Genomic DNA, 22,806 nt, shown 5'->3' on the forward strand with positions numbered 1-22,806 from the left:
ATATATAGTGGCTTTGGCGTTGCGCTGTTTGGCCCGAGGTCGCGCGATTAAATCCAGGCTGCATTGCGATGGCGGCGAAGTGCAAGAACGCCCGTGTACCTGCCAGTGCCCCACTGCGGCGTTCCCCGTAATCATATCGTTTTTTTGGCACGTAAAACCCTATAATTTATTATTTATAATCGACTCGGACGCCTCTCGCGGCTATACAACGAAATTATTAATGATTTGGTCCCGCTTTTATTGTGAGCTGCGCGGTTTGCAACCTTTAGAACGAAGTGACCTGTATAACGAATTACTTCGGAGGACCCATGCACTAGGTAATAATGGCGTTCAATTGTACTGTGAAATGCGTCCACGACGTCACTCCGTCACTGCTTTATATAAGGGCATGCTCGCGTCCAATAACGGGGGGGGGGGGGGTTAGTCTCAGTGCGTTCTTCGTGCTTGCTGCCTACGTCTAGGTTTTCAATCACCGTCTTCGGCCGCGCTCCCTTGTCCTCCGATGGCGTCGCCACCGTCTATGTCGACGACTCGACAATGACCAAGATATTTCAGCTTCAATTTTACTGCGATAGCAATTATATGGACACTTTAGGCGACTTTCCGTCGCCGTCGCTGTGATGTTCTGCATAAACATCAAGGGCTATAACATGGCGGCCTCGCGCCGTATGGTGTAGGTGCGAGCGAAATCTTGCGACGGTGAGTCGAGAAGGATGTCCGATTGATGGTGGCGGTGTCTTCTCGCGCTCGCAAGGGAGAAAGGGGGGAAGGGTGCGCGTCGTTTTCTCCCGCGAGCAAGGGGCGGGGGGTTAGGAGTGGGTAGGTGTGGGCGTGCTAGGAGGGGTAGGGGAGGGGCCAGGTTAGCGTGTATCTTCTCTTTAACTCTAGCTGCGGCTGCTAAGCGCGGCCTTGCGCGTCTTGAAAGCAATCTGCGCGGGGTTCGAAGGCTAGCTGGGCGGGTATAGCTGATGGCTTGGTGAATGCTGTGTTCTGGCGCACTTCGTTCGCATTGAAGCGAGAGGCAGCACACAGGGCAATTCGCTCGCCCCTGCTTCCTCTCTTCATCACAGCAGGGTTTTGACAGCACGTGTCTGCGGTCATCGAGTGAGACGCGTTCGTGTTTGACTGTGCGCACGTGCCAAAGCGCTTGTTATTTAGTTAGTATAAGCAATTGTTTACCACAGTATGCGCAGCTCATAAATGAACTAACCTTATTTCGTACAACTGCGTAATAATTTGCTATCGCAATCAGTGCTTCGACTGTGGGGCGAAACTGACTTTTTTCGGCAAGCTGAGGGGCTGGCGATTGCGTTATATATAACGACACATTTGTTAGCTTGAGGAAGGGTGAAAATAGGTTGCTGGAAGGGGCTAAGTTGACAGGGTTCGTAATTCTGATAAAGAACCGGACGATACTTTTCTTTCGGTCACTCCTGTCCTCTCCGTGTCTGCCTCGCTCTCTTAATTTATTGCAGTGGTAGGTAGTGCGTGAAATTTGCTGCTATTCGGCACGCCTTCTTTGCGAACCTTCTTTGATTCTTTGTGACGCCACTGTACTGCGTGACAGCCTAACATAACATTTTTTTAGAGCAGTGTAGCCTTTTACTCCGGACAACAATTTTACTCTGTCGGGTAATTTTGAGTGCATAAATTATATACTCAACGCTTACGAGTTGCTGTTTTGTTAAATATAGAACACGTTTGGGCAGTGATCCACCTTGAGTGATCAGCAGTGGTGGAACGAACCATAAGTCGTTTGAGTCTCAACGCGCAAAGAACATATGCCGGGCAATTCAGGACGGCTCGGAAGGTCGGCGCTTGCATAAGAACTAATGCCCGAGCATGGACGAAGCCTCATCCCAATGCGAACGTTTAGACGAGAGGTCTCGCTCAAGGGCTGATTGCGCCTGAATGAAGCTTGTGCGTGTGTGAACGCCGAAAGAATGTGGTTGACAAATTATAGACCAATTTCTATTCTCCCCGTATTTTCAAAAGGTTTAGAAAAAAATATTTTTCAACCAATTTCTGATTTCCTCTAAAGCAAAGAGTTTTTAACCGATTGTCAGTTTGCCTTTCGTAAAAATAGGTCTACTCAACTTGCCCTGCTTCAGCAAAAACAATTAATTTTGGATAATTTTGATAAAGGCTTTCTTACTCTAGGCATTTTTATAGACTTTAGCAATGCCTTTGACTGTATTAACCACAAGCTTCTGTTACATAAAATGAATCGCTATGGTATTCGTGGCATCGCTTTAGGCCTGATTAGGTCATATTTGTGTCATAGATGCCAATTTGGGCAAATTAATAACATTTCATCCCAAGTTCAACCAGTTTATATTGGCGTTCCGCAGGGTAGTATTTTAGGCCCTCTTCTCTTTAATATCTTTATTAATGATATTGTAAATGTAGATTTCCCCACCAAGTTTATTTTATATGCTGATGATGCAACCGCGTTGTTTTCCTCAAGTAATGCTGTAACACAGCTTACAGTTGCGAATTGTGTGCTAAAGAAATTATATACTTGGTCTGTCGAAAATGGGTTGAAAATCAACACAGAAAAAACTAAAGCAATCTTGTTTCAAGCCAAGAGTAAGAATGCTCTCCTGAAGGATGACATTAAACTTGGCTCTTCAAAAAGCATGCTCGTGAATTCCATTAAAACCTTAGGTGTTTTCTTTGATCATGACATGTCTTGGAACTGTCATACTAATTTTTTAACAAACAAGCTTTCTCAAGTTTCAGGTCTCCTTTTTACTGTTAAACAGATTCCACAGAAAGTAAAACTTCTGCTCTATAACTCTTTATTTTTTTGCCACCTAAATTACGGCTGCCTGGTTTGGGGCACAACATCTGCCACTAATATTAATCGTATCTTTCGTCTGCAAAAGAGAGCCATTCGTGTTGTGTGCAAAGTGCCATTTGACTTTCCAACTAATTCATTATTTAAAGACTTAAATATACTTAAAGCTCCTGATCTCTTGAATTTTCGCTTAGCGTTAACATATGGTAAGGAATGCCAGAAAAACATTAACCACGTCATGTCTGTAGCCAACTTGACACGAAATAGAAGCTGTTATGCGACAAGATTTCCGGAATGTTTGTTTGTGCCATACCCACGTACCAACTATGCGAAACAAAAGCTTTCATACACTTTACCGCATTAATTAAATAAGTTAATGAACGATCGTATTGATGTCTTTTCTTGCAGGAAAAGTAAGTTAATAAATAACTTTGGTACCTATTAGCCTTTAATCTGTGTAAGTAGGCTTCTTTTTATTGAGTTATGTATTTTTTCTATTGCTATCTGCTGTATGTACACTTGTATGAGAACGTTTACTGTTTGTTTTGTTCTTTCTCTCTTACCCCCCCCCCCCTCTTTTTATGCCATGTGTTTGTTTTCTGCTGTTGCTGTCACGAGAAGGATTAAGGACTAGTCAAGTTGCTCTTTTGTAACTTTTTTCCTTATATCCTCCATAAACTTGTATATTTATGGAAATAAATAAATTCATTCATTCATTCATTCATTCAATTGGTCTCCCTTTCAGAGCGGCCCCCGACGCGGCGGCGGCGTCGAAGGCTGCGCCGAGTGCAGTGACGTCACCAGCGGGACCGTCGAAGCCGGCGGCACCCGGAGGCTCGCCGGGACGCGTCGGCCGCGGCAAGGCTCCCGCCGGAGTGGGCACGCCCACTCCGGCCAAGGCGCCGCCGCCTCCCGCCGCAGGTGTGAACGCTGATCGCTTCTTTGTCGTGCAGCGGCCAAATGGCTGGTATAGCCGGAAGCGTACGGAGAAAATAAACCGCGATCGCTGCGGTGTGCGGTCAGTTCGTGAAAAATTTTCGTCGCAGGTGTGAACGGTTTATCTTGCTTCTCCGCGCTCTGGCTCGATGAAACTGATAACTCGAGAAGGGGTCCCGTCCGTGTTCAACAAAAAGTTATTACGCAAAGAAAACAAATTCAGCCAATACTGATGCTTACGCACTTACGCACTATAAAAACGAAAATGTTTGTGAATTCGGTGCCACGGCCCGTATTCACAACACGCTCTTACGCTGAAACTCTTCTTAAGAGGCAGCTTTAGCTCGGGCGCTCCTATATAAATACGTGTAAAACGAGAATTCGCATTTCTCGGCGACCACTGCACCAATTTCGACGAGGTTTGCTGCATTTAAAAGAAAAACTTCAGAGCTAGTGACTGTTTGTTTCGAATTTTTTATTTAGGTAAATATTTTATTAAAAATTGGCAAAAATTGAAAATTTTCAAAAAACGAAACTATCAACTTTACAACTCTGTAACTCATTAACGAAAAATATTACAATTTTCGGAATTACATCTGATAATACATCGCAAGCGGACAAAATTGATTTGTTACACATGAATCTGAAAAACTTAATAACATGGAAATACAGCTTTTGCAGAACCCTTGTAAACAACGTAAAAAATTCACGTAAGATGTAAAATGACGTATCGAATTTGTCCGCTTTCAATGATCTAATGGATGCCCTTCATAGAACCGCGATATCTGTTCTTGATGCAGAGCTATGAAGTTTTTAATTCGTGCTTCTATATTTTTCAAACTTCCAAATTTTTGAAAATTCTTGTAACAAAATTCAGACCCTAAATGGAAATTCCGCTTCCAACAGTCACTAGAATTTAGCTTTCTCTCTCAAATGCAACAAATTTAATTAAGCTCGGTCCAGGGGTTATCTCAGAAAAACGTTTTTGCGTTTTACATGTACTTGAATAGGCCGCGTCGGAGTTGGACCCGAGCTAGAGCTTCCTCTTAAGTGAAACTGTCAGCCCATCGCTATGGTGGACGCACTATTAGTGAAGGCGGCCAGCGAATGGGCTACAAGTACTTACAAACGAAAATCTTTGTGAATTCAAGACCCAGGGCGGAATTCCCAAAGTCTTTCGTTTGTAAGTGCTCTTCGCTATTGGCCAGCCGCCTCCGCTGATGGCATGTCCAGCATCCGGATTGGTTGGAATGTTCTCTTACGAACAATTCTGGCGAAAAAGCTTTTCGTGAATGCGGGCCAAGCTTGGATGGAAAGCGTATACCGCCATCAGTTCGCCCGCGGCGTAACTGAGAAAAGTTCCCCGTTACCGACGTGAACGCTTTCTTCGCTTCTGCTGGTCCCGCTGGATGCATTTGACGGCTGGATGAAGGTCCGGACCATGTGTAGCGAGTACAAAAGCGTCAAGTATAAATGCTTTCTTTGCAACATGTGACTGAAGCCACGAACGGAAGAAAAATTAGGCTTGCTGTGTGCATGAGTAAGCAAGTACCGTTAGCTGATATTCTCCTTTATATAGAGCTTTGTAGAGCTCTACGGGGCTCTACAACTTCATTTCTCCGCTCGCTGCAGCCGCTGACGCCGCCAAACTGGGCGCTGCGGCGGCCGCCAAGGCTGCCCAGGCAGCTGAAAAGACCGACGCCTTCATCTACGAGGAGTACGGCTTCCCGTCGGCGTGAGTATATGGAACGCTTACCGCTTTAGAGGAGCACTGATCTCGGCGCGAAATAACACCCTACAAGCGCACAGTTATCTACGAAAAATTGACAGTTAAGCCCGAAGCTCCGAGCACCGAAATCGAGAGCAAGGCTTAGTGCTGGGCTGAAGCTCCTCAGGCGCTGTTCAACGAATATGCGGGGGGCGACATTTTTGTGCGACGCAGCACGCGAGGCAACCGCCGCGGTGCAGCAGAAACAGCGCTCCGGCAGCTACCAGGCGTCTCACAACGCTGGCGCGACGAGGAGCGCCACCAAGGGGCGTCGCAGGCGTCGCTTCTCGAAGGCGCACGAGACAGAAGGAAAACCATGAGCGTCTGTAGTTTAAAGTCCGTTCCACGCAGACCACCGCGCGCACAGTGTTTTCGTAAGCGCACAATGGCCCAGTATAGGAAAGCTATAGTGCGTGTGCGCACAACGCTGCATGCCAGCAGCGGCAGGCGGAGCGCTCCGCTGCAGAGTCGATAGAGTGGAGCGTGAGGGTGTATACTGTACACCATTTTAAGTGAATAAGGGTGTAAATCGGTCTCCTATCACGCCCTTACAACCAAAAAGCGGTGTAAAGGTGTGAATCGTAAACCGATTCACATACTTATTTGTTTTTAAGGGTTTAAATTATTTTTCAGTCTGCGGCTGCTTGGCTTTATCTTTTTGCCCCCAAATGCGCAGCGTGTGGGCCGTCGTTTTTGAAGACATTCTGACCTTGCACGCGTGGGCCGCGCACGCGCCGTTGATACCGTAACAGCACGGCGGCGGCGGCGCCGATGGCGCAAGCGCGCCTCGAGTGTTTGCATCTGTTACTATCTAGATAAGAAGAATTGCTAGACGGAAATCTGGCGCTGTGATTCCTCAGCGTCGACATCACGAACGGCACGGACAGTGGGGCAAGTGGTTCGGACAGCGCAGACTTGAGCTGATTGTCAAGTGACGTAAATTCAGAGTCTGATGACAAACAGGCATATCCGCCTGAGGTACTATGTACGAATCCGAATAAAAATCGGTTGATGGCCAGCGCATCTGTCCTGCCCGTATGACTTGCCATGTCGCCTGCGCTGCCCGCCATGTTGCACACAAACCAGAGAGATCAGCTTGAAGCCCTCGTATCGTTCCCGCTACCACGCAGACCCTGAGAAATACTATATGTCTCTCTCTATATATATTGGTATGTGTGCCTCAGGCTTTGCTATGGCATGGTTTATTAAGGTATAGCATTTTAATTTTTCCAATCAATGAACCAGGCAATATGTATCTGCAGACATTTGTAACCATTGCGATTTGTAGCACTTAAGCCGAGACATTCCGGCGAAAGTTATAAATTTGCAAAGTAACGCTGGCCTGTCGACGACAACACAACTAACAGAAACAATCCGTGACCTAGCTCGCAACCTCCGTCGATAACTGCGGATAAACTGACGTTCTATTTCTTGGTTTATCAATATCCTTTGACCGGGTATTGCGCACCAAGTTATTCTGGAAACTTGATAAATTATTTGATACTTGCGAGGCAACAAAATGGATTCGAAATTACCTTTCAGAGGGGACCAAGTTTACTCACTATACAGCGGCTACTCATTCTAACGCTCTCCGGTTCTCTCTGGAGGGCCGCAAAGCACAGTACTCTGGCCCCTGTTGTTTTCCTAATTTTTATTAATGAATTAGCTGAGAATACAGATGTGGCAATTCGAATGTTCGCATATGATTGTATAATGTATAAATATGTCAATAACATTACAGACCAGGTTTTTCTGAATAATGCAGTTGCAAACGTTACTGAATGGTGCCGATCGTGACAGATAAATAATAATCTAAATAAATCTGTGTGTATGTTAATATCAAGAAAGAAGAAACCCCTGACTTTCACCTATGTCATAGATGAAGTACTATTAAAGGTCATTGACCACTGCAAATACCTAGGGCGATTGTTTCCGCAGGCTTAAAATGCGATAAACAGGTAGCATATTGATTGATTGATTGATTGATTGATTGATTGATTGATTCTTTATTGGTTTATCACATATGCATGTGATGGGAGGCGAAGGGCAAAGCCATTCAAGGATGGCTTGAGGGAGTCCTTCGCCCCCATACTGGCAAATACAACAGCAGAGGCACACACGTTTTGTTCACATAGTCGTACACTTTAACAAAACCATCATATTAAGCACAACGTTGTCATAAACTTTGACAAAACCATAAAATTAAACACATTAGTTACTGTCCTACGTCTAACATACGTAACTTCACCTCAACATGGAATGACAGCACATTTCATAACAACGTACGTTTAGTAATAGTGGCATTGAAACAATATAATTAAATACCAATCGTAAACAGCTCTAGAGGTCAATGTTAGGCTAGAAAGAACGTGTACAAGTCAGATAATTTTGCTTCGCGAATATCGATTTGTTTTTTATTAAACTCATTTAGTAGACGTAGAAGTTTGTTTTGGAGCATTTGCCGACCATAGCCAGTGCGACAATGCGGAACATTCCATATTTCTGTTGTTCTTGTGCCATATGATGATTCCTTCAAATGGAGATTTACTAAACCCATGAAGAGAGAATTATGACAGTCCAAGTTAAGGCGATATTCACGCAATAATTTATACTCTTATGTGTCCTGTACTCTAATTATATTAAATTTTTTAAAGAGCTCCACAGTAGAATGTCGGAGTGGCACATTCTCAATTATTCTCAAAACTCTTTTTTGCATTACTAATAGCCGCGAGAAATTCGATTGTGTAGTAGTCCCCCAGACCAAATGACGATAGTTTAGATAGGAAGCGAAGAGGGCGTTATAGATTAACAATTTTATTGACTTTGGAATTAAGTATCGGTTTCTGTTCAGAATTCCCGTTATTATATAATTCACCTAAGGCCTTTCCCGCTCTTTTCTAACTAAAAGGCTCAATTCAGATTGCTCCACCAAGTACAAAACTATTAGCATATACATTGTCAGTTCGCTCAGTTCTTGAATATAGCATTATAATTTGGTTTCCGCAGACAAAAAGAATGTATGGATAACTTAGAAGCAGTACAAATGAAAGCAATTAAATTTGTATGCAACAAGTATCGACGTTGTGATTCGTCTTCTGACCTCCTTGCGAGAACGGGTCTTTTCACAATCAGCAAACACGCAAAGCAAAGAGATTTGTAATCCGACACTTCTAGTGAATAGGAGTGCGTGTCGTGCGCGTCCTTCTTTACATGGCGTTATGACGTGACGTCACTGTCTCGAAGTTATCTGCTCTGCCGAAATGCTTCCGTGCTGTACCGTCACAAGCGTTACAAACTGCTTTTTCCTGCATAGCTTTTACTCACGTCGTCGTATGACATTCTCATATTGCGGCTGATGTATCTTGGGTGGCATTCTGGACGCTGTAGCATTACGCCGTATCGTCGAAATCGCCAGCTTATCAGATCCTGATGGGCCCACAGGGCTGCCATGTCTAGCACTTGTCGGGTTGGCTCAGTACGCCGCCGCCGCAGAATTTGACAATCTGGCGGAGTCTTGACGGCGTCCAAGACAGCACCCATGTAGTCACGCTTCTGTCGCACCAAGTTTGTTGCAAACATTTGAAGATGGCACGTCCCATGTTCGCCCTAAGCGCGTACCAGTGGTGAGCACTTGGGCTTGTTGGTTTACCGTGTTTTCATTGACTAATTAATTCAATAAATTATTCATTCATCGATACTGTCATCACTGTATGCAACTATATGCATCGACAGGAGGGACAGTTATTACAGCACACTCAATATTCACGCAGCAGGTAAAAGATTACACAATAACAAAAGAAAAAAAAACATTAATTATGCATAAGATCTACAGCAATACACTCGATGCACAACTAGGGAACAGTGCTCACGGCGGAGGGTCAGAGAATATTAGTGTGAACATTATCTAAGAGGATATCTATATCAGGTTCGCCGATAGAAACAGCACCTGGCAACCCATTCCATTTTGTAATAGCTCTAGGAAATTAAGTATTCTTGAAACAGACATTTCGCACTTTCGGAGAGGAAATAAACATACTATGGGGGGGCGACGACGGGAACTATGATTAATCTTAATTATGAAAAAATTAGTTTGATCAAGTTTTACCTAGTGGTGTATAATTAGGACAAAGGCATTAGCTGTTCATAGGCATTGAGGAATTTTATGGGAGAGATGTGAGATCCTGCACGTGGGCTTCCCCACACATCCCGTTTGACCCACTCAAGATGGCGGCTGTCGTAGTAGAAGTGAAAATAAAGCGTGAGTGCATGAGTTGGGGCCGCCTGTTTTATAGACACCAATTGTTCCTGCCCACATCCTCGCTGTTTGCAAAGCTTTCCTTGGCCCAATGGTGCCTTGAGTGGGAGGTCGGCCATCATGTATGGGACAAACTAATTGTGTGGAAAAGCCTTCTTACAGCATTTAGCACAGCACCTAACGTAGCACATGAACGAGAGAAATAAAACGAGAACAGAGGTCACGTGGGTACCCTTTCTGTGTTTGACTAACAAAAAGTTGCAGTAACTTAGGAAGGGATGCATGCATCAGCGGTCACGTGTTGTTGCTGAAGTGTATAAATTGCTGTTGTCTTGAAATAATCGGAAATGTAAACTTTGGCGTTTCCTCTGGTACTTGAAGTCATTTACTGCGACAGCGGCAGGATGTTGCAGCGGACATGGCACTCTTGACAAGAAGAACGTCATCGTTGCAATGCACACAATGTTGCCCTCCTCCGCTACAACGGTGTCTGTTGCGACCACCAAAGTAAGCGACGCCACAACTTCCAAGAATTTGTGCGACGTGCAGGACCCCGCACGAATTACCACGCCACCTGAGTCGGTCTGTTTTTTTTTTTTTTGACGATTTGGTCCCGAACGAATTTTAGCTGGTTTGACAGAACGTAAAAGCGACCTGTTTGACGCTTCAAGGGCTGCAGCCAGATAAATGCTTTAGAAACCTATCACGTTGATTACACTATTATATTTTCTTCCCTCGTGTTCCTGCACTTACAATGACCTCTTCACCTTCTCCAATACGCCGTACTCTTGTTAGCAGGCACCTGTTGCGGTAGCCCGGCGTCTACGGCATTCTGCTGCCGAGAACAATACCCCGGGTTCGATACCCGGCCGCATCAACCCCACTTTAATGTGGGCGAAATACAAGAAGGCTCGCGTACTTAGATTTAGGTGCACGTTAAAGTACCCCATCTGGTCAAGACAAGGTCGCAGCCTCAATTCACCACAGCGTTCCTCATAATCCGCTATGCAATTTCTGGACGCTGTAAACACCCAAACTTAATTTTTTTTAAGGGCCGAGCCCATGCCAGCGGCCAACCCGCTGCTCATCTTCTCGGTGCTGGTCTCTTACTTCCTGTTCGTGGCGGCCTGCTTCCTCATCATCAAGTACGCCTACCACGGCTACGGTGAGCCACACTGTCTTATTCGCTCATTAGTAGCACCGCGTCGTCAGCTTCCTTATTATCATTTTTTTTTTAGAATTACACTGCAGGCACATGAAGCAATCTGGAAAACCTAAATCAGTATTTTGCTGAAACGGAAAATGCACATAGTTGCAAGTGTTTTGAGCATTATGATTAAAGTTCGAGTGGACGATTAGTTAGTTTGAATGTGTGAAACGATATTATAGAAGTCATGCAGTGTGGTAGTTCGTCCTATACTTCTGTTGCGGCAAACGGAAGCGAGAAGAACGCATAATTTGTTCGAATGCGTGGTGATGCCAGAGAGTTAGCTGAAGTAGATCGTGCTTGATATGCAGATGTGGAGGATTCGTGATGTATGGTGAAGAACGATTAACTATAATATGCTATCGTCAGTGGCGAAACATACATACGGACAGAAAAAGAGACGGCAGACGAGTTCGCTTATTTTTTAATGCCGGTCTGTGAGTTTAAGCGCGATACCAATTATGCTGATCACACACCGTCTTTAGTGCATCTCAAATATCCCTCCAACTTAGAAAAACAATTCTGAGTTTTTACGTGCCAAAACTGGGATCTGCTTGAGGCACGCTGTAAAGTACTTCTTACAGTGGGGCCTTCCGTAGTAAGGTAATCTGTAGTGGAGGTTTCTTCCCAAAGCGTGCAACGAAATACTTGAACGTTTCAGTAGTTTCTCTGCTTCGTTGCATAAAACGGGGGATTGTTCAAAAAAAATCTCTGGTGCCTCAGCAGTGAATGCGAGAGAAATGCGTTAGCATTATTACGTCGGGCCTCTTTGAGGTCCCGGATTCACGATTTAAACTGCGTTCACCACATAGCGAAATGTTGTTCGGGAGCTCACTCGACACACGTCCTGCCCCTTCGAGGAGCGAAGTGCAGCTGTCGGTGGTCCGGAGTAGCTGGACCACCGTCAGTTTGACGGGGTACATCTCAAAACGGATGTCATCCTCAGAATTCGTTCCCAGTGAGTATGCCTTGAAAGTTCCCCGGCTACAACTCGTAAATGGTAACATGTTCCGTGAATTAGTCAGGTTAAAAATTAATGAGTGAACATTTCGTTAGTTAATCGATTGCGCATTTCCGTTTGTTGCGCAAGAAATGTCCGCCTCTTCGAGTAAACCAGTTCAAGGATAATATTACGATTGTGCTATCAGCCACAGACATTTAAGGATTCTGCGAATTCTGAAGAAATACACAATGTCATAGGCTACAAAACTCCTCCGCACCCCACTTGCGGTCAATGACAAGCCTAGGAGCACAAAATCGACTAGTGTTCGTCAAGGCCCTTCGCCAGGGAACGTCGCCTCGCGTCGAAACATTAGGGTATGTGGGGCCAAATGTTTCGACAGGGTTACACGTCCTCGTCAGGGCGCAACGTTAGTTCCGTCTTGAGGCTTCCATTGTTTGCCCGTTGTTGAATCACTTCGAAAGTAACGTTTTTGTCTGAACTACTGTCTTTTGTTTAGCAGCACTGAAGAAAGTGCGTTTTGTGCGCCGCAGATGTGAACGCGCCGGACGTTCACACGGTGACCAGCAAGGACATTCACGCGAAGCTTGAGTTTGACCCGAAGGGTGAGTACAGAAGTGTGTTAGCCAGTTCGCCGTCCAACGGGCTACTCCTTGTAATTTGGAGACTGCGTATGGCGTTCATTGACGTCTCTCAAGAATTCTTGTGCTGAGCATGATTATCTTTCAATCAGTGCGAGCTGTATAATTTCTTATTATATATAGGGATGTATCCGTAAACAATGAATATCAGAAGTTTGTGCACTCGCAAGCTAAAGACCAATATGTCCAGAGAAAAAAAAAGTTGGTATTTTAGGCGCGCCAGCTGAATCAAGCGATATAGCTTACGTGTGCGTGTTCGACCAATGGAAGTCCACGTTGCGGAGCTGTGATAGACGAACAAAATTAAGCTTTTTGCTGATATGGTTGCCAAAATTTCGCTCGTGAGTGGAGATTTTGTTGACTCTGTTTTGCAATGCTGAAGTTATGTTAACTTGCTTGCAGCCTGTTAGGCGCTGCCCTTCAAACCCTTTGTTGCTTCAGCAGACTAATAATTTCTAATTACTACACGCATTTTGATATATTCATATTATTAATTATTATTAGTGGGGAGCACTAGGGAAAGCGAAGTAGAGCGAGAAATGCATAGATATAAAGAAGAACGTACTGACGCATAGCGAGAAAGATCGGAGGTACTGAGTGGGTGAACTTATTTTCCCTAACGTGAAAATGAGGCCAACAGATAATGAAGCCAAGAGAAGCATAGAAGAAATTTACTGTCCCGATAATTCAAATACGGAAATAACAATGAAAAGGCGAATGAATGTCGAAGTAAAGGACAACTTGTGACCAGTGTGGCAGCCGCACCGGCAATCTTCGCACTACGCTTGTGATACTCTACTCATAGACGTTAGGCCGCGGCTGTATGCTCGTCCACTTGCTTAGGTCTTTCTGTACTGTACGTGAAGTACATATGTAGCCCTGAGAGTGTTAGACAGCGCCAATCAAGGCTATGGCGGCTAATGTGGAAGATCGTTGAAACCGCGTCTGTCACGTTGTACCTGAGCTGTTGAGCAGGAAACTGGTCAACAAGCCCTTTGTCTGTATGGCCACAGACAAGCCCATAGTGGCGGAATATGTGTATGCGTACGTCTTCCTTCCTCATCGTGCTTTTCGAGCAGCGTCAACCGACCCATAGCACGTCAACTAGCTCGAGCTTTCACTCCGCGGGTTGGTCAACTTTATAAGTATTTTGTAAAACTCCCAACCATTCATCCTAATGACTATTAGAACTTCTCCAGAACAACTCTCGAGACTCACTTTTGTTTCAGGAGCGTCAGTCTAATTAAGTGGAGAAGTTGAAATCGGCTCACTTACAACAAACTAATTTTTATGACGGCCATCGCATCTGTATCCGTGGACTTGGCGCCAGTGTATGCCTCTGGTTTGGATAACTTGCTTTTTTTTTCAGACCTCGAGGACAACAAGCCGCCACCGAGTGCAAGGCGCTTCGCAAGTTTCGGTAAATACACAGATGCTCTTATTAACTCGTTTAAACCATAGCTGTCGCCATGGCGGCCACAACAAGGCTCGATTGTCTCCGGCGGCTGACCATTACACTTAGCTTCAGGGTGCGATCAAGCAACAATTCGGCGGGCAGAGTAAGCGAAGCGATTATACCGTTGCCCGCGTTACGTGATCTATTTCCTCCCTGTGAGTAATAGGTGGTGTACAAATTCATCGTTCAGTGAGGGCTTGCGCTGAGTATCAAATACAGACCTGGGAGGCTATGTGTTTGCGAACTGCATTTGCCGAGAGCAATTGCAGGAGCCGGAAGTACGTCATAGACCTAAGATATTTTACACATAAGATAACGTGTATACCACAGTACGATATGAGTGCTTAAGATTGTTTTTTTTAAATGCGTGAGCATCTCTATGCTTACTCAACGAGGAAAATCGTTAAGACGATCTCTATGCTTACCCAACGAGGAAAATATCGTAAGACGATCGTTTTCAAGATCGTGCCCACAGCAGCGAGGGAATTCGCCTTCGTGCTGCCTCTCGATTAAGCGGTGAGAACACAGCGTTCACGAAGTTATCAGCACTCGCAGCGCTCTGCCCACATCGCATATCGCTTTCAAGATACGGGCCCGCGCGTCTCTTTTCAACGCGAACTAAGCAGCGAGAACACAGCGCGCGAAGCTATCAGCAGTCGGCGCTCGCTGTCCCCATCGCAGATGGCTTTCAGGCTACGGCCCGCTTGGCCGTGCTGTATGCAGCCGCTGCCGGAGTAAGGTTGATCACAGTTCATAATGGTTCGACGCGGATGGATAAGGCGCTAAACAACGATAACGGCTTATGATGATCGGAACGTCATCAACACAACTGGCGCCGCCACCTGCAGTACTTGCGTCATCAGTTCATTTTGCGCTGCCGTCCGCAGCAGTTCGTGTTTTTGCAGCGTTGTCGTTTGTACTGGCTGGATAAAGTTTCATAACATCGATTATCACAACGGGCTGCGTGGAGATGAGCACGTGGGCAATGCTCAGGCATAGTTAGACAACTCCAAGAGGAGTTTCTGCGTGAATTTTTTTTCTACTGAAAAATGAGCTTCACGCCACCTCGTTCATTTTTCGTGGCATCACAAAGTTAGTGAAATGATGGACACATCGGTGGCAAGGAGTCGCTAAAGTGCTGCATGCACGTCTCACTGCGACCACTTCATTTGTTTAAAATTGCGGCAGGTGATATTTTTGTGGTGTGCTAGGATCCCCAAGGGTCCACAAATAGACTGTGGTGAACTGAAGGCGTGAAGATTGCACATCGCGTGCTCTACGCGTGCTGTCGGTGATCTTACTATACAGCACAATGCCAAGTGCTTCTGTAGATCGTCATTAAATATATGCGAGCATTTGCGGTAACGCTACAACCGCGGAACAGACAGACTTTAGAGGATATTCGCTGCGCACGCGCACGTGTACGTTGGCAGGCCTACAGTGCGTAGCAGTTGACGCGAGGCGCCGTATACACCTGTGGCCTCAGAGATCGCACCGGGTACCACGAACGCCGATAAAACTGGGGTCTGTTGCATGTGCCGGGACACCTCGCTGCTCACTGCTCTATATATGCAAGTGCGAACGAATTTTTAACAGGACGTAGATTGTGCGCATGTTCAGCAACTAAAGAAAAATGGAAGTCATCGCAACTTACGTCATCAAAGGGACGTTAAAGACAACTACTACGAGGGAGCTGTAGCGCGGGGGATTTTGTCTAAACGCAAGGGATCCTGTCTAAACACAAGAACCTGTCTAAACTAATGCAATGCCCTCGGGCAAAGTGTAGGTTGCATATCAATAAATAAATAAATAAATAAATAAATAAATAAATAACAATAGAATTCGTTTTTCTCGGCAACTGAACCGAATATGATGAGGCTTGTTCATTTAACAGAAAAAGAAAGAAGTTTAAATGTAGTGGCTGTTCGAAACGAAGTTTCGACTTAGGCCGTCAACTTATTAGGAAATTTGTTGAAAATCGCAAGTCTTCAAAAAACGAGACAATAAAAACGATATCAAAATTCTGCAAAATGCATCTAATGGTACATCCAAAGCAGACAACATTGTTTCATTATACATGGCTCTTAAATACACCACTAATATGTAAGTAGGACCTTTGCAAAACCTTTGGAAACATTGTATTAAATTCACGTAAGATATCGAATTGACATGTCAACTTCGTCAGCTCTGGATGTTCTAACGGATGCAATTTACAGTGATGCGATATTTGTCGCTTGTGCAGAGTTACGGATTTGTAAACCTTGTGTTTCTGTTTTCTTTTCTTTTTGCAAATATTCAGCAATTTTATAAAACAAATTCAGGCCCTAAATCAAGGTACTTACTTCAAAAGTCACTATAATTTATATTTCTGTCTCAGCTGCCACAAATTTCACTAAGATCGACCGAGGGATATCTCAGAAAAGCATTTCTGCGTTTTACATGAATTTGAATGGGCGGTATCGGAGTTTGGCCCGAGCTAAAGCTTCCTCTTAAGTCGAACTAGACTAAAAAATTAGGCTTCTGTAATAGCAAATTTCGTCATTCAAAGCGAAAACTGAGATATTTTACGCGAGCAAATGACAAACTATAGGGAAATTAGGAGTGGTGCTACCTGTTGTGGGGCTATGGGACATTTCGTTGTGACGTCAGCGCTGGCTAATTCACAGAGCGCCATAAAGGGAGATCATGTGAAGATTACGTCTCTACGTGACCTCCACAGGAAGCATTGACCGGTCAGCAGCAGAGATAAGCAAGATACGTTTAGAGTATTGGTGGGAAAAAATGCACGGAAGAAATTGATAGGACCGGACACGTTACAGGCAGAGGTATATGTGCTGGGTAGATATATAGAAGGTTTAAAGCAGAGAAAAAGTATTCAGTAGACATAGACGCAATGCTAGACTGATAATTTTCTATAGATTACTTGATCAGGTCAGGTAGGCTAGGTGACTATTTCTCGCCGCGCCATATCAAATGGGGCGCCAATAAATCATAACTGTCATCGTCAACTCGTATTTTTGGCGCGGGTGGTTCAAATTGTAGAGCAGCGGCGGGGACATGAACGGGACCTTTGGCAGCGATGTTCTGTTCAACAAAGTGACATACTGGCACAGAGAAAACGATGACAAACTTCTAGACGAATAATCTGTTTATCTAGCTCGACTTAAAGTTTCTTCCTTGAGCGTATCTTTAACGTTGCACTTCATGACGTATGTATCGGCGCATCTTGCGTAGCTTTGAACAAAACAACGAGATTAGCTTAATCGGGGATAATTGATGGCTTTGGTAGGCTCGTAAACGTGTCGTTGCGCATGCGATGTGGCTTACGTGTACATTGACAACCTTGCAGAAAAATAAACCGTTCATAGTATGCACTATGTTTCACGTGCCTGCATGTGGTTCAGTGTTCACTTTTAAGAGGAAGCTTTAGTTCGAGTGCTCCTATCTAAATACATGTAAAAGGAGAAGTCGTTTTTCTCGGCAACCACTGCACCAAATTTGACTAGGTTTGTTGAATTTAAAAGAAAAACTTAGTGTCTCTCGTTTCCAATTTTTGAGTTAGGTCGTCAATTTCTTATTAAAGATCGGCAAAAATCGAAAATGTTCAAAAACGAAACTATCAAGTTTTCAACTCTGTAACTCAACAACGAAAAATGATAACACAGTTCTGTGAATTGCATCCAATAGTACATCCAAAGCGGACAAAAGTGATATGTTACAAATGAATATAGAAACATTTTGTAATATGTAAATACAGCTTTTGCAGGACCCTTGTAACCACCGTAACGAATTTACGTACGATGTAAAATGACAAATAGAATTTGTCCGCTTTGAATGATCTAACGGATACCGTTTACAGAACCGCGATATCTGTTCTTGATGCAGAGCTATGAATTTCTAAACTTTGTTTCATTTTCTTCAAACGGCCGAATATTTGAAAATTTTTTAAACAATATTCAGGCCCTAAATCGAAATTCCGCTTCCAACAGTCACTAGAATTTAATTTTCTCTCTAAGATGCAACAAATTTCATTAAAATTGGTACAAGGGTTACCTCAGAAAAACGTTTTTGCGTTTTACGTCTATTTGAATAGGCCGCGTCGGAATTGGGCCCGAGCTAAAGCTTCCTCTTAATAATGAGACACGGCCATGGGTGAGAAACCGAGAACAAGCATCATGGCCTACATCACATAACCTTAGCGCTTTTTACTGCCATACTTTCATTGCCTATGTCAGAGGTACCTAAAAAAAAAAAAAATCAGAGAGAGTCGTGAAGTTTTTGTGACGAAATTTCCGGTGTGTTCGTGTTCAGGGCGCACTGTTTCTCTATTTGGCCGCAAATGTTAGATGCGTATGACCAGAAATACAGGACGTGAGGCATGCCAGATATATGGCGTCAAATCAATCAAGTGGACGAATAATACGAGTTAGTCGACTAGACATATTACAAACGATTGATTGCATGAATGAATGAATGAATGAATGAATGAAACTATAAAGTTGCCAGTTAATAATTTTAACAACCTTATCACGCAGGACGGGTGAAGAGAAAGGGCTCGAAAAAGCCAGTCCGAACCAGGAGTAAGTGAAATCGTCGTAAGCACCTTCGCTTCGGCAAAGCAAAAATTAGCCTTGTATAAGGCGCACATTTTCTTTTTTTATGATAATCAAAACGGAAAACGTTGTCAGCTGCGTTTAGAGCGACGTTCGCTCCGCAACACGTCGGTACTAATAGAGCATCAAGCTGCGTGACCCCAGGCACATCATGTTATTGGATTACTTTGATCCGTCTCGCCAACTACGTCAAGTCCAACGAAAAATATGGGCTCCATCAGGCCAACCAGAAAAGAGAACCAATAGGCATCTCGCGCTCGACGCCGACTTGATGGAAGCTTAACGTAAGGAACTCACGATGGGTAAGCTGTACCTCCTGATCCTTTCTCTGGAACGACACACGTAGCCGGCATTCGATCATTACTCATAGGCTGATCCTAACCTTAGACTTGGCTGTGCTTCACAATTTTGCGGAGACGGAGCACCGAACGAAATGCTCGGTATTCATTGAACTTCAGTGGGAATGGGGGCCAGTTGACAGCTTTTCTTCATGATATGGTACGCATTACTTGAGTAGGCGCAGCTTTGCAGCTTAGCCCATTCTTTCTGCTTTTAAGGTGGGCCACGCTACACAAACGACTCTCTAAAGAGAGCGTTTTACATTTGCGAATAATTCATTCCACTGCGTAATTTGGAGCGCATCTCGGCGCCCTTTTTAGTTTGCGTGTCACTTAATCTAGTTGTAGAGTAACAGTCTCCATCCGTAATTATAGCCATTACTATTGTTTGCAACGTCATAAGGACCATTGAATCGTAAGAGTTATAGGCCACGTAATGCGAATTGTGTCCTTACAGCAACTCTGCGATAGAAAGGGAGCTTCAAAAACTTTGATATAAGAATCCACAAGGTCGTTCGAAGCCAGAAGGACGAAGCCTATCGGCCGATTCATGTGCTGTTTATCATCACCATGCTGGCTGAACAACCACGTCGCCACTCGGAAAATACCATACGTCGCGCCCCATTTCCCTCGTGTTCTAGGTACGAAAGTCTACAACACTCGGTTTACTTTCGGGAACATTACGGTTTTCTGTGTGAAACCCGCACAGCTGTGCCGACTTAAGGAGGTAGTTAGAGAGAAACAGTAGATCCTGTATCTACTAACGGTGATTGACTCGAAGCTCTTTCTCGACTCCACGTAATGATAAGATGACAAGGATGATGATGATGATGATGATGATGATGATCTGACCGAGTACAGTCTACGGTGCCGCCTCTCGACCGAACAATGCACTATGCTTCAATGCCACAGTGCGGTGATTCCCGTAATGAGGAGTTGCTAGACAAACGCACCTTCACTCTGACGCATTCGAGTAAACACCGAGAGTGGCTGCCTACAAATTGTTCCATCGGCAATTGCGGGGAATGTCGGTGAAGCGCAATTACTATATTAGCCAAGGGGCAGCGCTGTCATTCACAAGTATTCACAAGACGGTAAATTCACCCACCAGACGCTAAATCTTATCCAAAAGATGAAAAAAAAGAAGTTCATGCAGATTTACAAGCGCAGCAAGAAAAAGAAATCAGGAGAGAGAATCTGTACGATAACACAAAGCGCAGTGCCTGCTGTTCGAGGCCAGAGCTGGTTGACTGAGGATAAAAACATACCGGACCAAATATTCGCAACAGGGTAAGTCGTGTGTATGCTGCGATTAAAGCCCGGAGATTACTCAGCACAATGTAATGGAATGGCGAGATATTCAACTGGCAAGACTAATGTGGAACGTCCACCTACTGGAAGCGCTGGGATTCAAAGCGGATCGAATCATTAGAAGAGACACGCAAGAGACGTTTAGAGTATTCATGGAAAAATAGCAGGGAGGAAACGCATAGAGCCCGAGTCGTTACAGGCATAGGTAACTGAATGAAAAGGAAATAGGGGTTTTAAAGAAGAGAGAAAAAATTAAAGAGAAAAAAAAGGAGCTTTTGTCTTCACGACAGAAATATTTGCCACTGCGGAGGGTTATCAGAAACTATCGCCGAATTTTGCGACATTCTCTGTTTGCTTCTTCAAGTGGACTTCACCCTATTGATTGCTGAATCACAGGCGTCGTGCTTTCTTTTTGTTTGTTTTCGCATGCACCTTTTCTAAATGTCGTGTTAATACTACAGGCTAAAAAAACAAGAAAAAAGCCTCACATTTTAGTTTTTTAGGACGCCGTTTGTCGACACCGCCGAAGAAACTTTCCTTTTGCACACTGCTCCACGTTCCTCATTCGCTCCATTTTCAGAGGCAGGTCGGCGGTCCACGTCGTCGGCTTGGGAGAACGAGCGGGTGACCATGATGGCCGCCGATGTGGACTACCTCGCCGAGGTGGTGGGCTCGCGGGTAGCGGTCGAGGGCGCTGGCCTACATCAGCGCGCCAAGACCACGGTCCACGCCAAGGGTGAGAAATGCTTCTTCATCATTGGGCAGTGTTCTACATTTCCACTCGTTATTTAAGAACAGCAACGAGGACATTCATGGAGATAACGGGAAACGTATGGAATTGTGCAGTGAGAGCTATACGAGGCACTGAAGAATTCATCTAAATGACTGTATAAGCCTAGCGCCATTTTTTCTGGCACAAAGAATGCAGGTTCGCAAGATTTACACACTACTGGTTCGATCACCCTTGTGTCGTTCGCCTGATTCCCGTAGTTGTTGCTTTCGCGGTTATTTCCGATCCTGGCTTCACTCTTCAGTACGAATACCATCGCCTGCACGAAGCTGAAACTGGCAACCAGATACGCGGCCAGTATCCTTGTATCTTAACGGTCATTTCCAAGAAAAAAATAATGAAAAAGTAAACAGAACCAGATTGGTAATTCAGCTTTCTTTCAGCTTGAAGAAAACAGGATTTACTGGCAGTGTGTCGGGAAGCCACGTTTCCGATTCGTGCAACCTTTGGTATTCGTACTGAACAGTGAAGCCAGGATTGGAAACAGCCGCGAAAATAAGAATGGGAATTAGGCAAATGACGCAAGGTTGACTGAACCAGTGGTGAATCTCCTGAAGGAAAGCGTTCTGTTTCGGATGACTATAAGTGAATGAGCTTGTCTAACTTTGTTCCTTTAGAGGCAGACGAGCAGAGCGTTTTTATTAACGACAGCAGATAAAAAAATCCAAGTCGGGTTGCCAGGTACATCCGTCCTTCCGTTTACGCCATCCTAGTTCTCATCGACCGTCCACTTTTCGATCGTGGTTGGGGTTGCGAATAGTGATTCGACATTTAAGACCCCAGCCATGCTGGGCACTTTCGATCGCGATGGGCTTCTTAACGCGGGCTGTGGAAGGGAGCCAATCATGATCCAGAAAATCTTCTCGGATCTGGCTCGATCGCCATTGAAAACGCCCCGCCGTGAATGGGGTATAATGCCCCTTTCATACAAGGCACACTCCATCGCCATCGAGTCCGATCGGTATCACACTTGTCGAACGCGATCGGCTCCACCTTTCATAGCTGGCACGAAGCAACCAATCGCCATCGAGAATGCCAATTGCCATCGAGATTACCCCGTGTAACACCGGTATAAAGGCCGTTATCGGCTTGGCGTAAGCGTAGCAGACAATACTAATACGGTCACCTTAAACTATCTAACGTAGAGAATTTAGCGCTTTCCTCGTTTACATCATGAACTGCAGTACGGTCACCTAAAACTGTGCAGTGTCGAGAAATTGACCTTATTTATTCTCATAAACTGCAGAGGCCGACGGCTCCGGCAACGACGCTGCCCCGTCCTCCCCGGGTCGCCCAAGTGTGCGGCCGAAAAACTTGAATAAGAGCGGTTGAGCGGCGGTTCGCGCCCGAATGTTGTGTGGTCCTCGCTGCTTGCTGTGGTGGAGGGAGATGGTGATTATGATGATGATGATAATGATGAAACGGGCCTACGTTCTGCGCCCGCTTCGGCAATTTCCGTTTTGTGCCGTGCGAACTTTTCTGTAGTCGTTTTTTTTTTTTTTTGTAGCGTCAGAGGGCGTATAATAAAAGAAACGTTTGAGGGTGCGCCCATTACGCGCCCTTAGGATACGTACATTTAGGCTGCCGTGGAGACACGCTAGGAACTCCGCTAACAAAAGAAACACGACTACCCCGATGTCTTGAACCCCCCCCCCCTCCCCCCCAACAAATCACCCGAGGTGATACTAAACGTCGTAGAGCTTTCCGAATCCAGTAATTGTGGAATCAAA

At 44.9% G+C, this 22,806-nt stretch overlaps 1 protein-coding gene across 1 annotated transcript in view; it reads left to right on the forward strand.

The window, feature by feature from the left end:
• Positions 1-22,408, forward strand: part of LOC142588917 (uncharacterized) — a 44,296-nt gene extending 21,888 nt beyond the window's left edge. The window contains exons 2-8 of the mRNA XM_075700728.1: positions 3,546-3,721; positions 5,369-5,471; positions 10,812-10,924; positions 12,461-12,532; positions 13,938-13,988; positions 20,867-21,022; positions 22,323-22,408. Coding sequence (XP_075556843.1) covers positions 3,546-3,721; positions 5,369-5,471; positions 10,812-10,924; positions 12,461-12,532; positions 13,938-13,988; positions 20,867-21,022; positions 22,323-22,408 — 757 coding nt within the window. The remainder of the gene's footprint in view (positions 1-3,545; positions 3,722-5,368; positions 5,472-10,811; positions 10,925-12,460; positions 12,533-13,937; positions 13,989-20,866; positions 21,023-22,322) is intronic.
• The last annotated feature ends 398 nt before the right edge of the window (positions 22,409-22,806 follow it).

The sequence above is a fragment of the Dermacentor variabilis genome, chromosome 7 (genome assembly GCF_050947875.1).
Source record: "Dermacentor variabilis isolate Ectoservices chromosome 7, ASM5094787v1, whole genome shotgun sequence".
Taxonomy (NCBI): Eukaryota; Metazoa; Arthropoda; class Arachnida; order Ixodida; family Ixodidae; genus Dermacentor; species Dermacentor variabilis.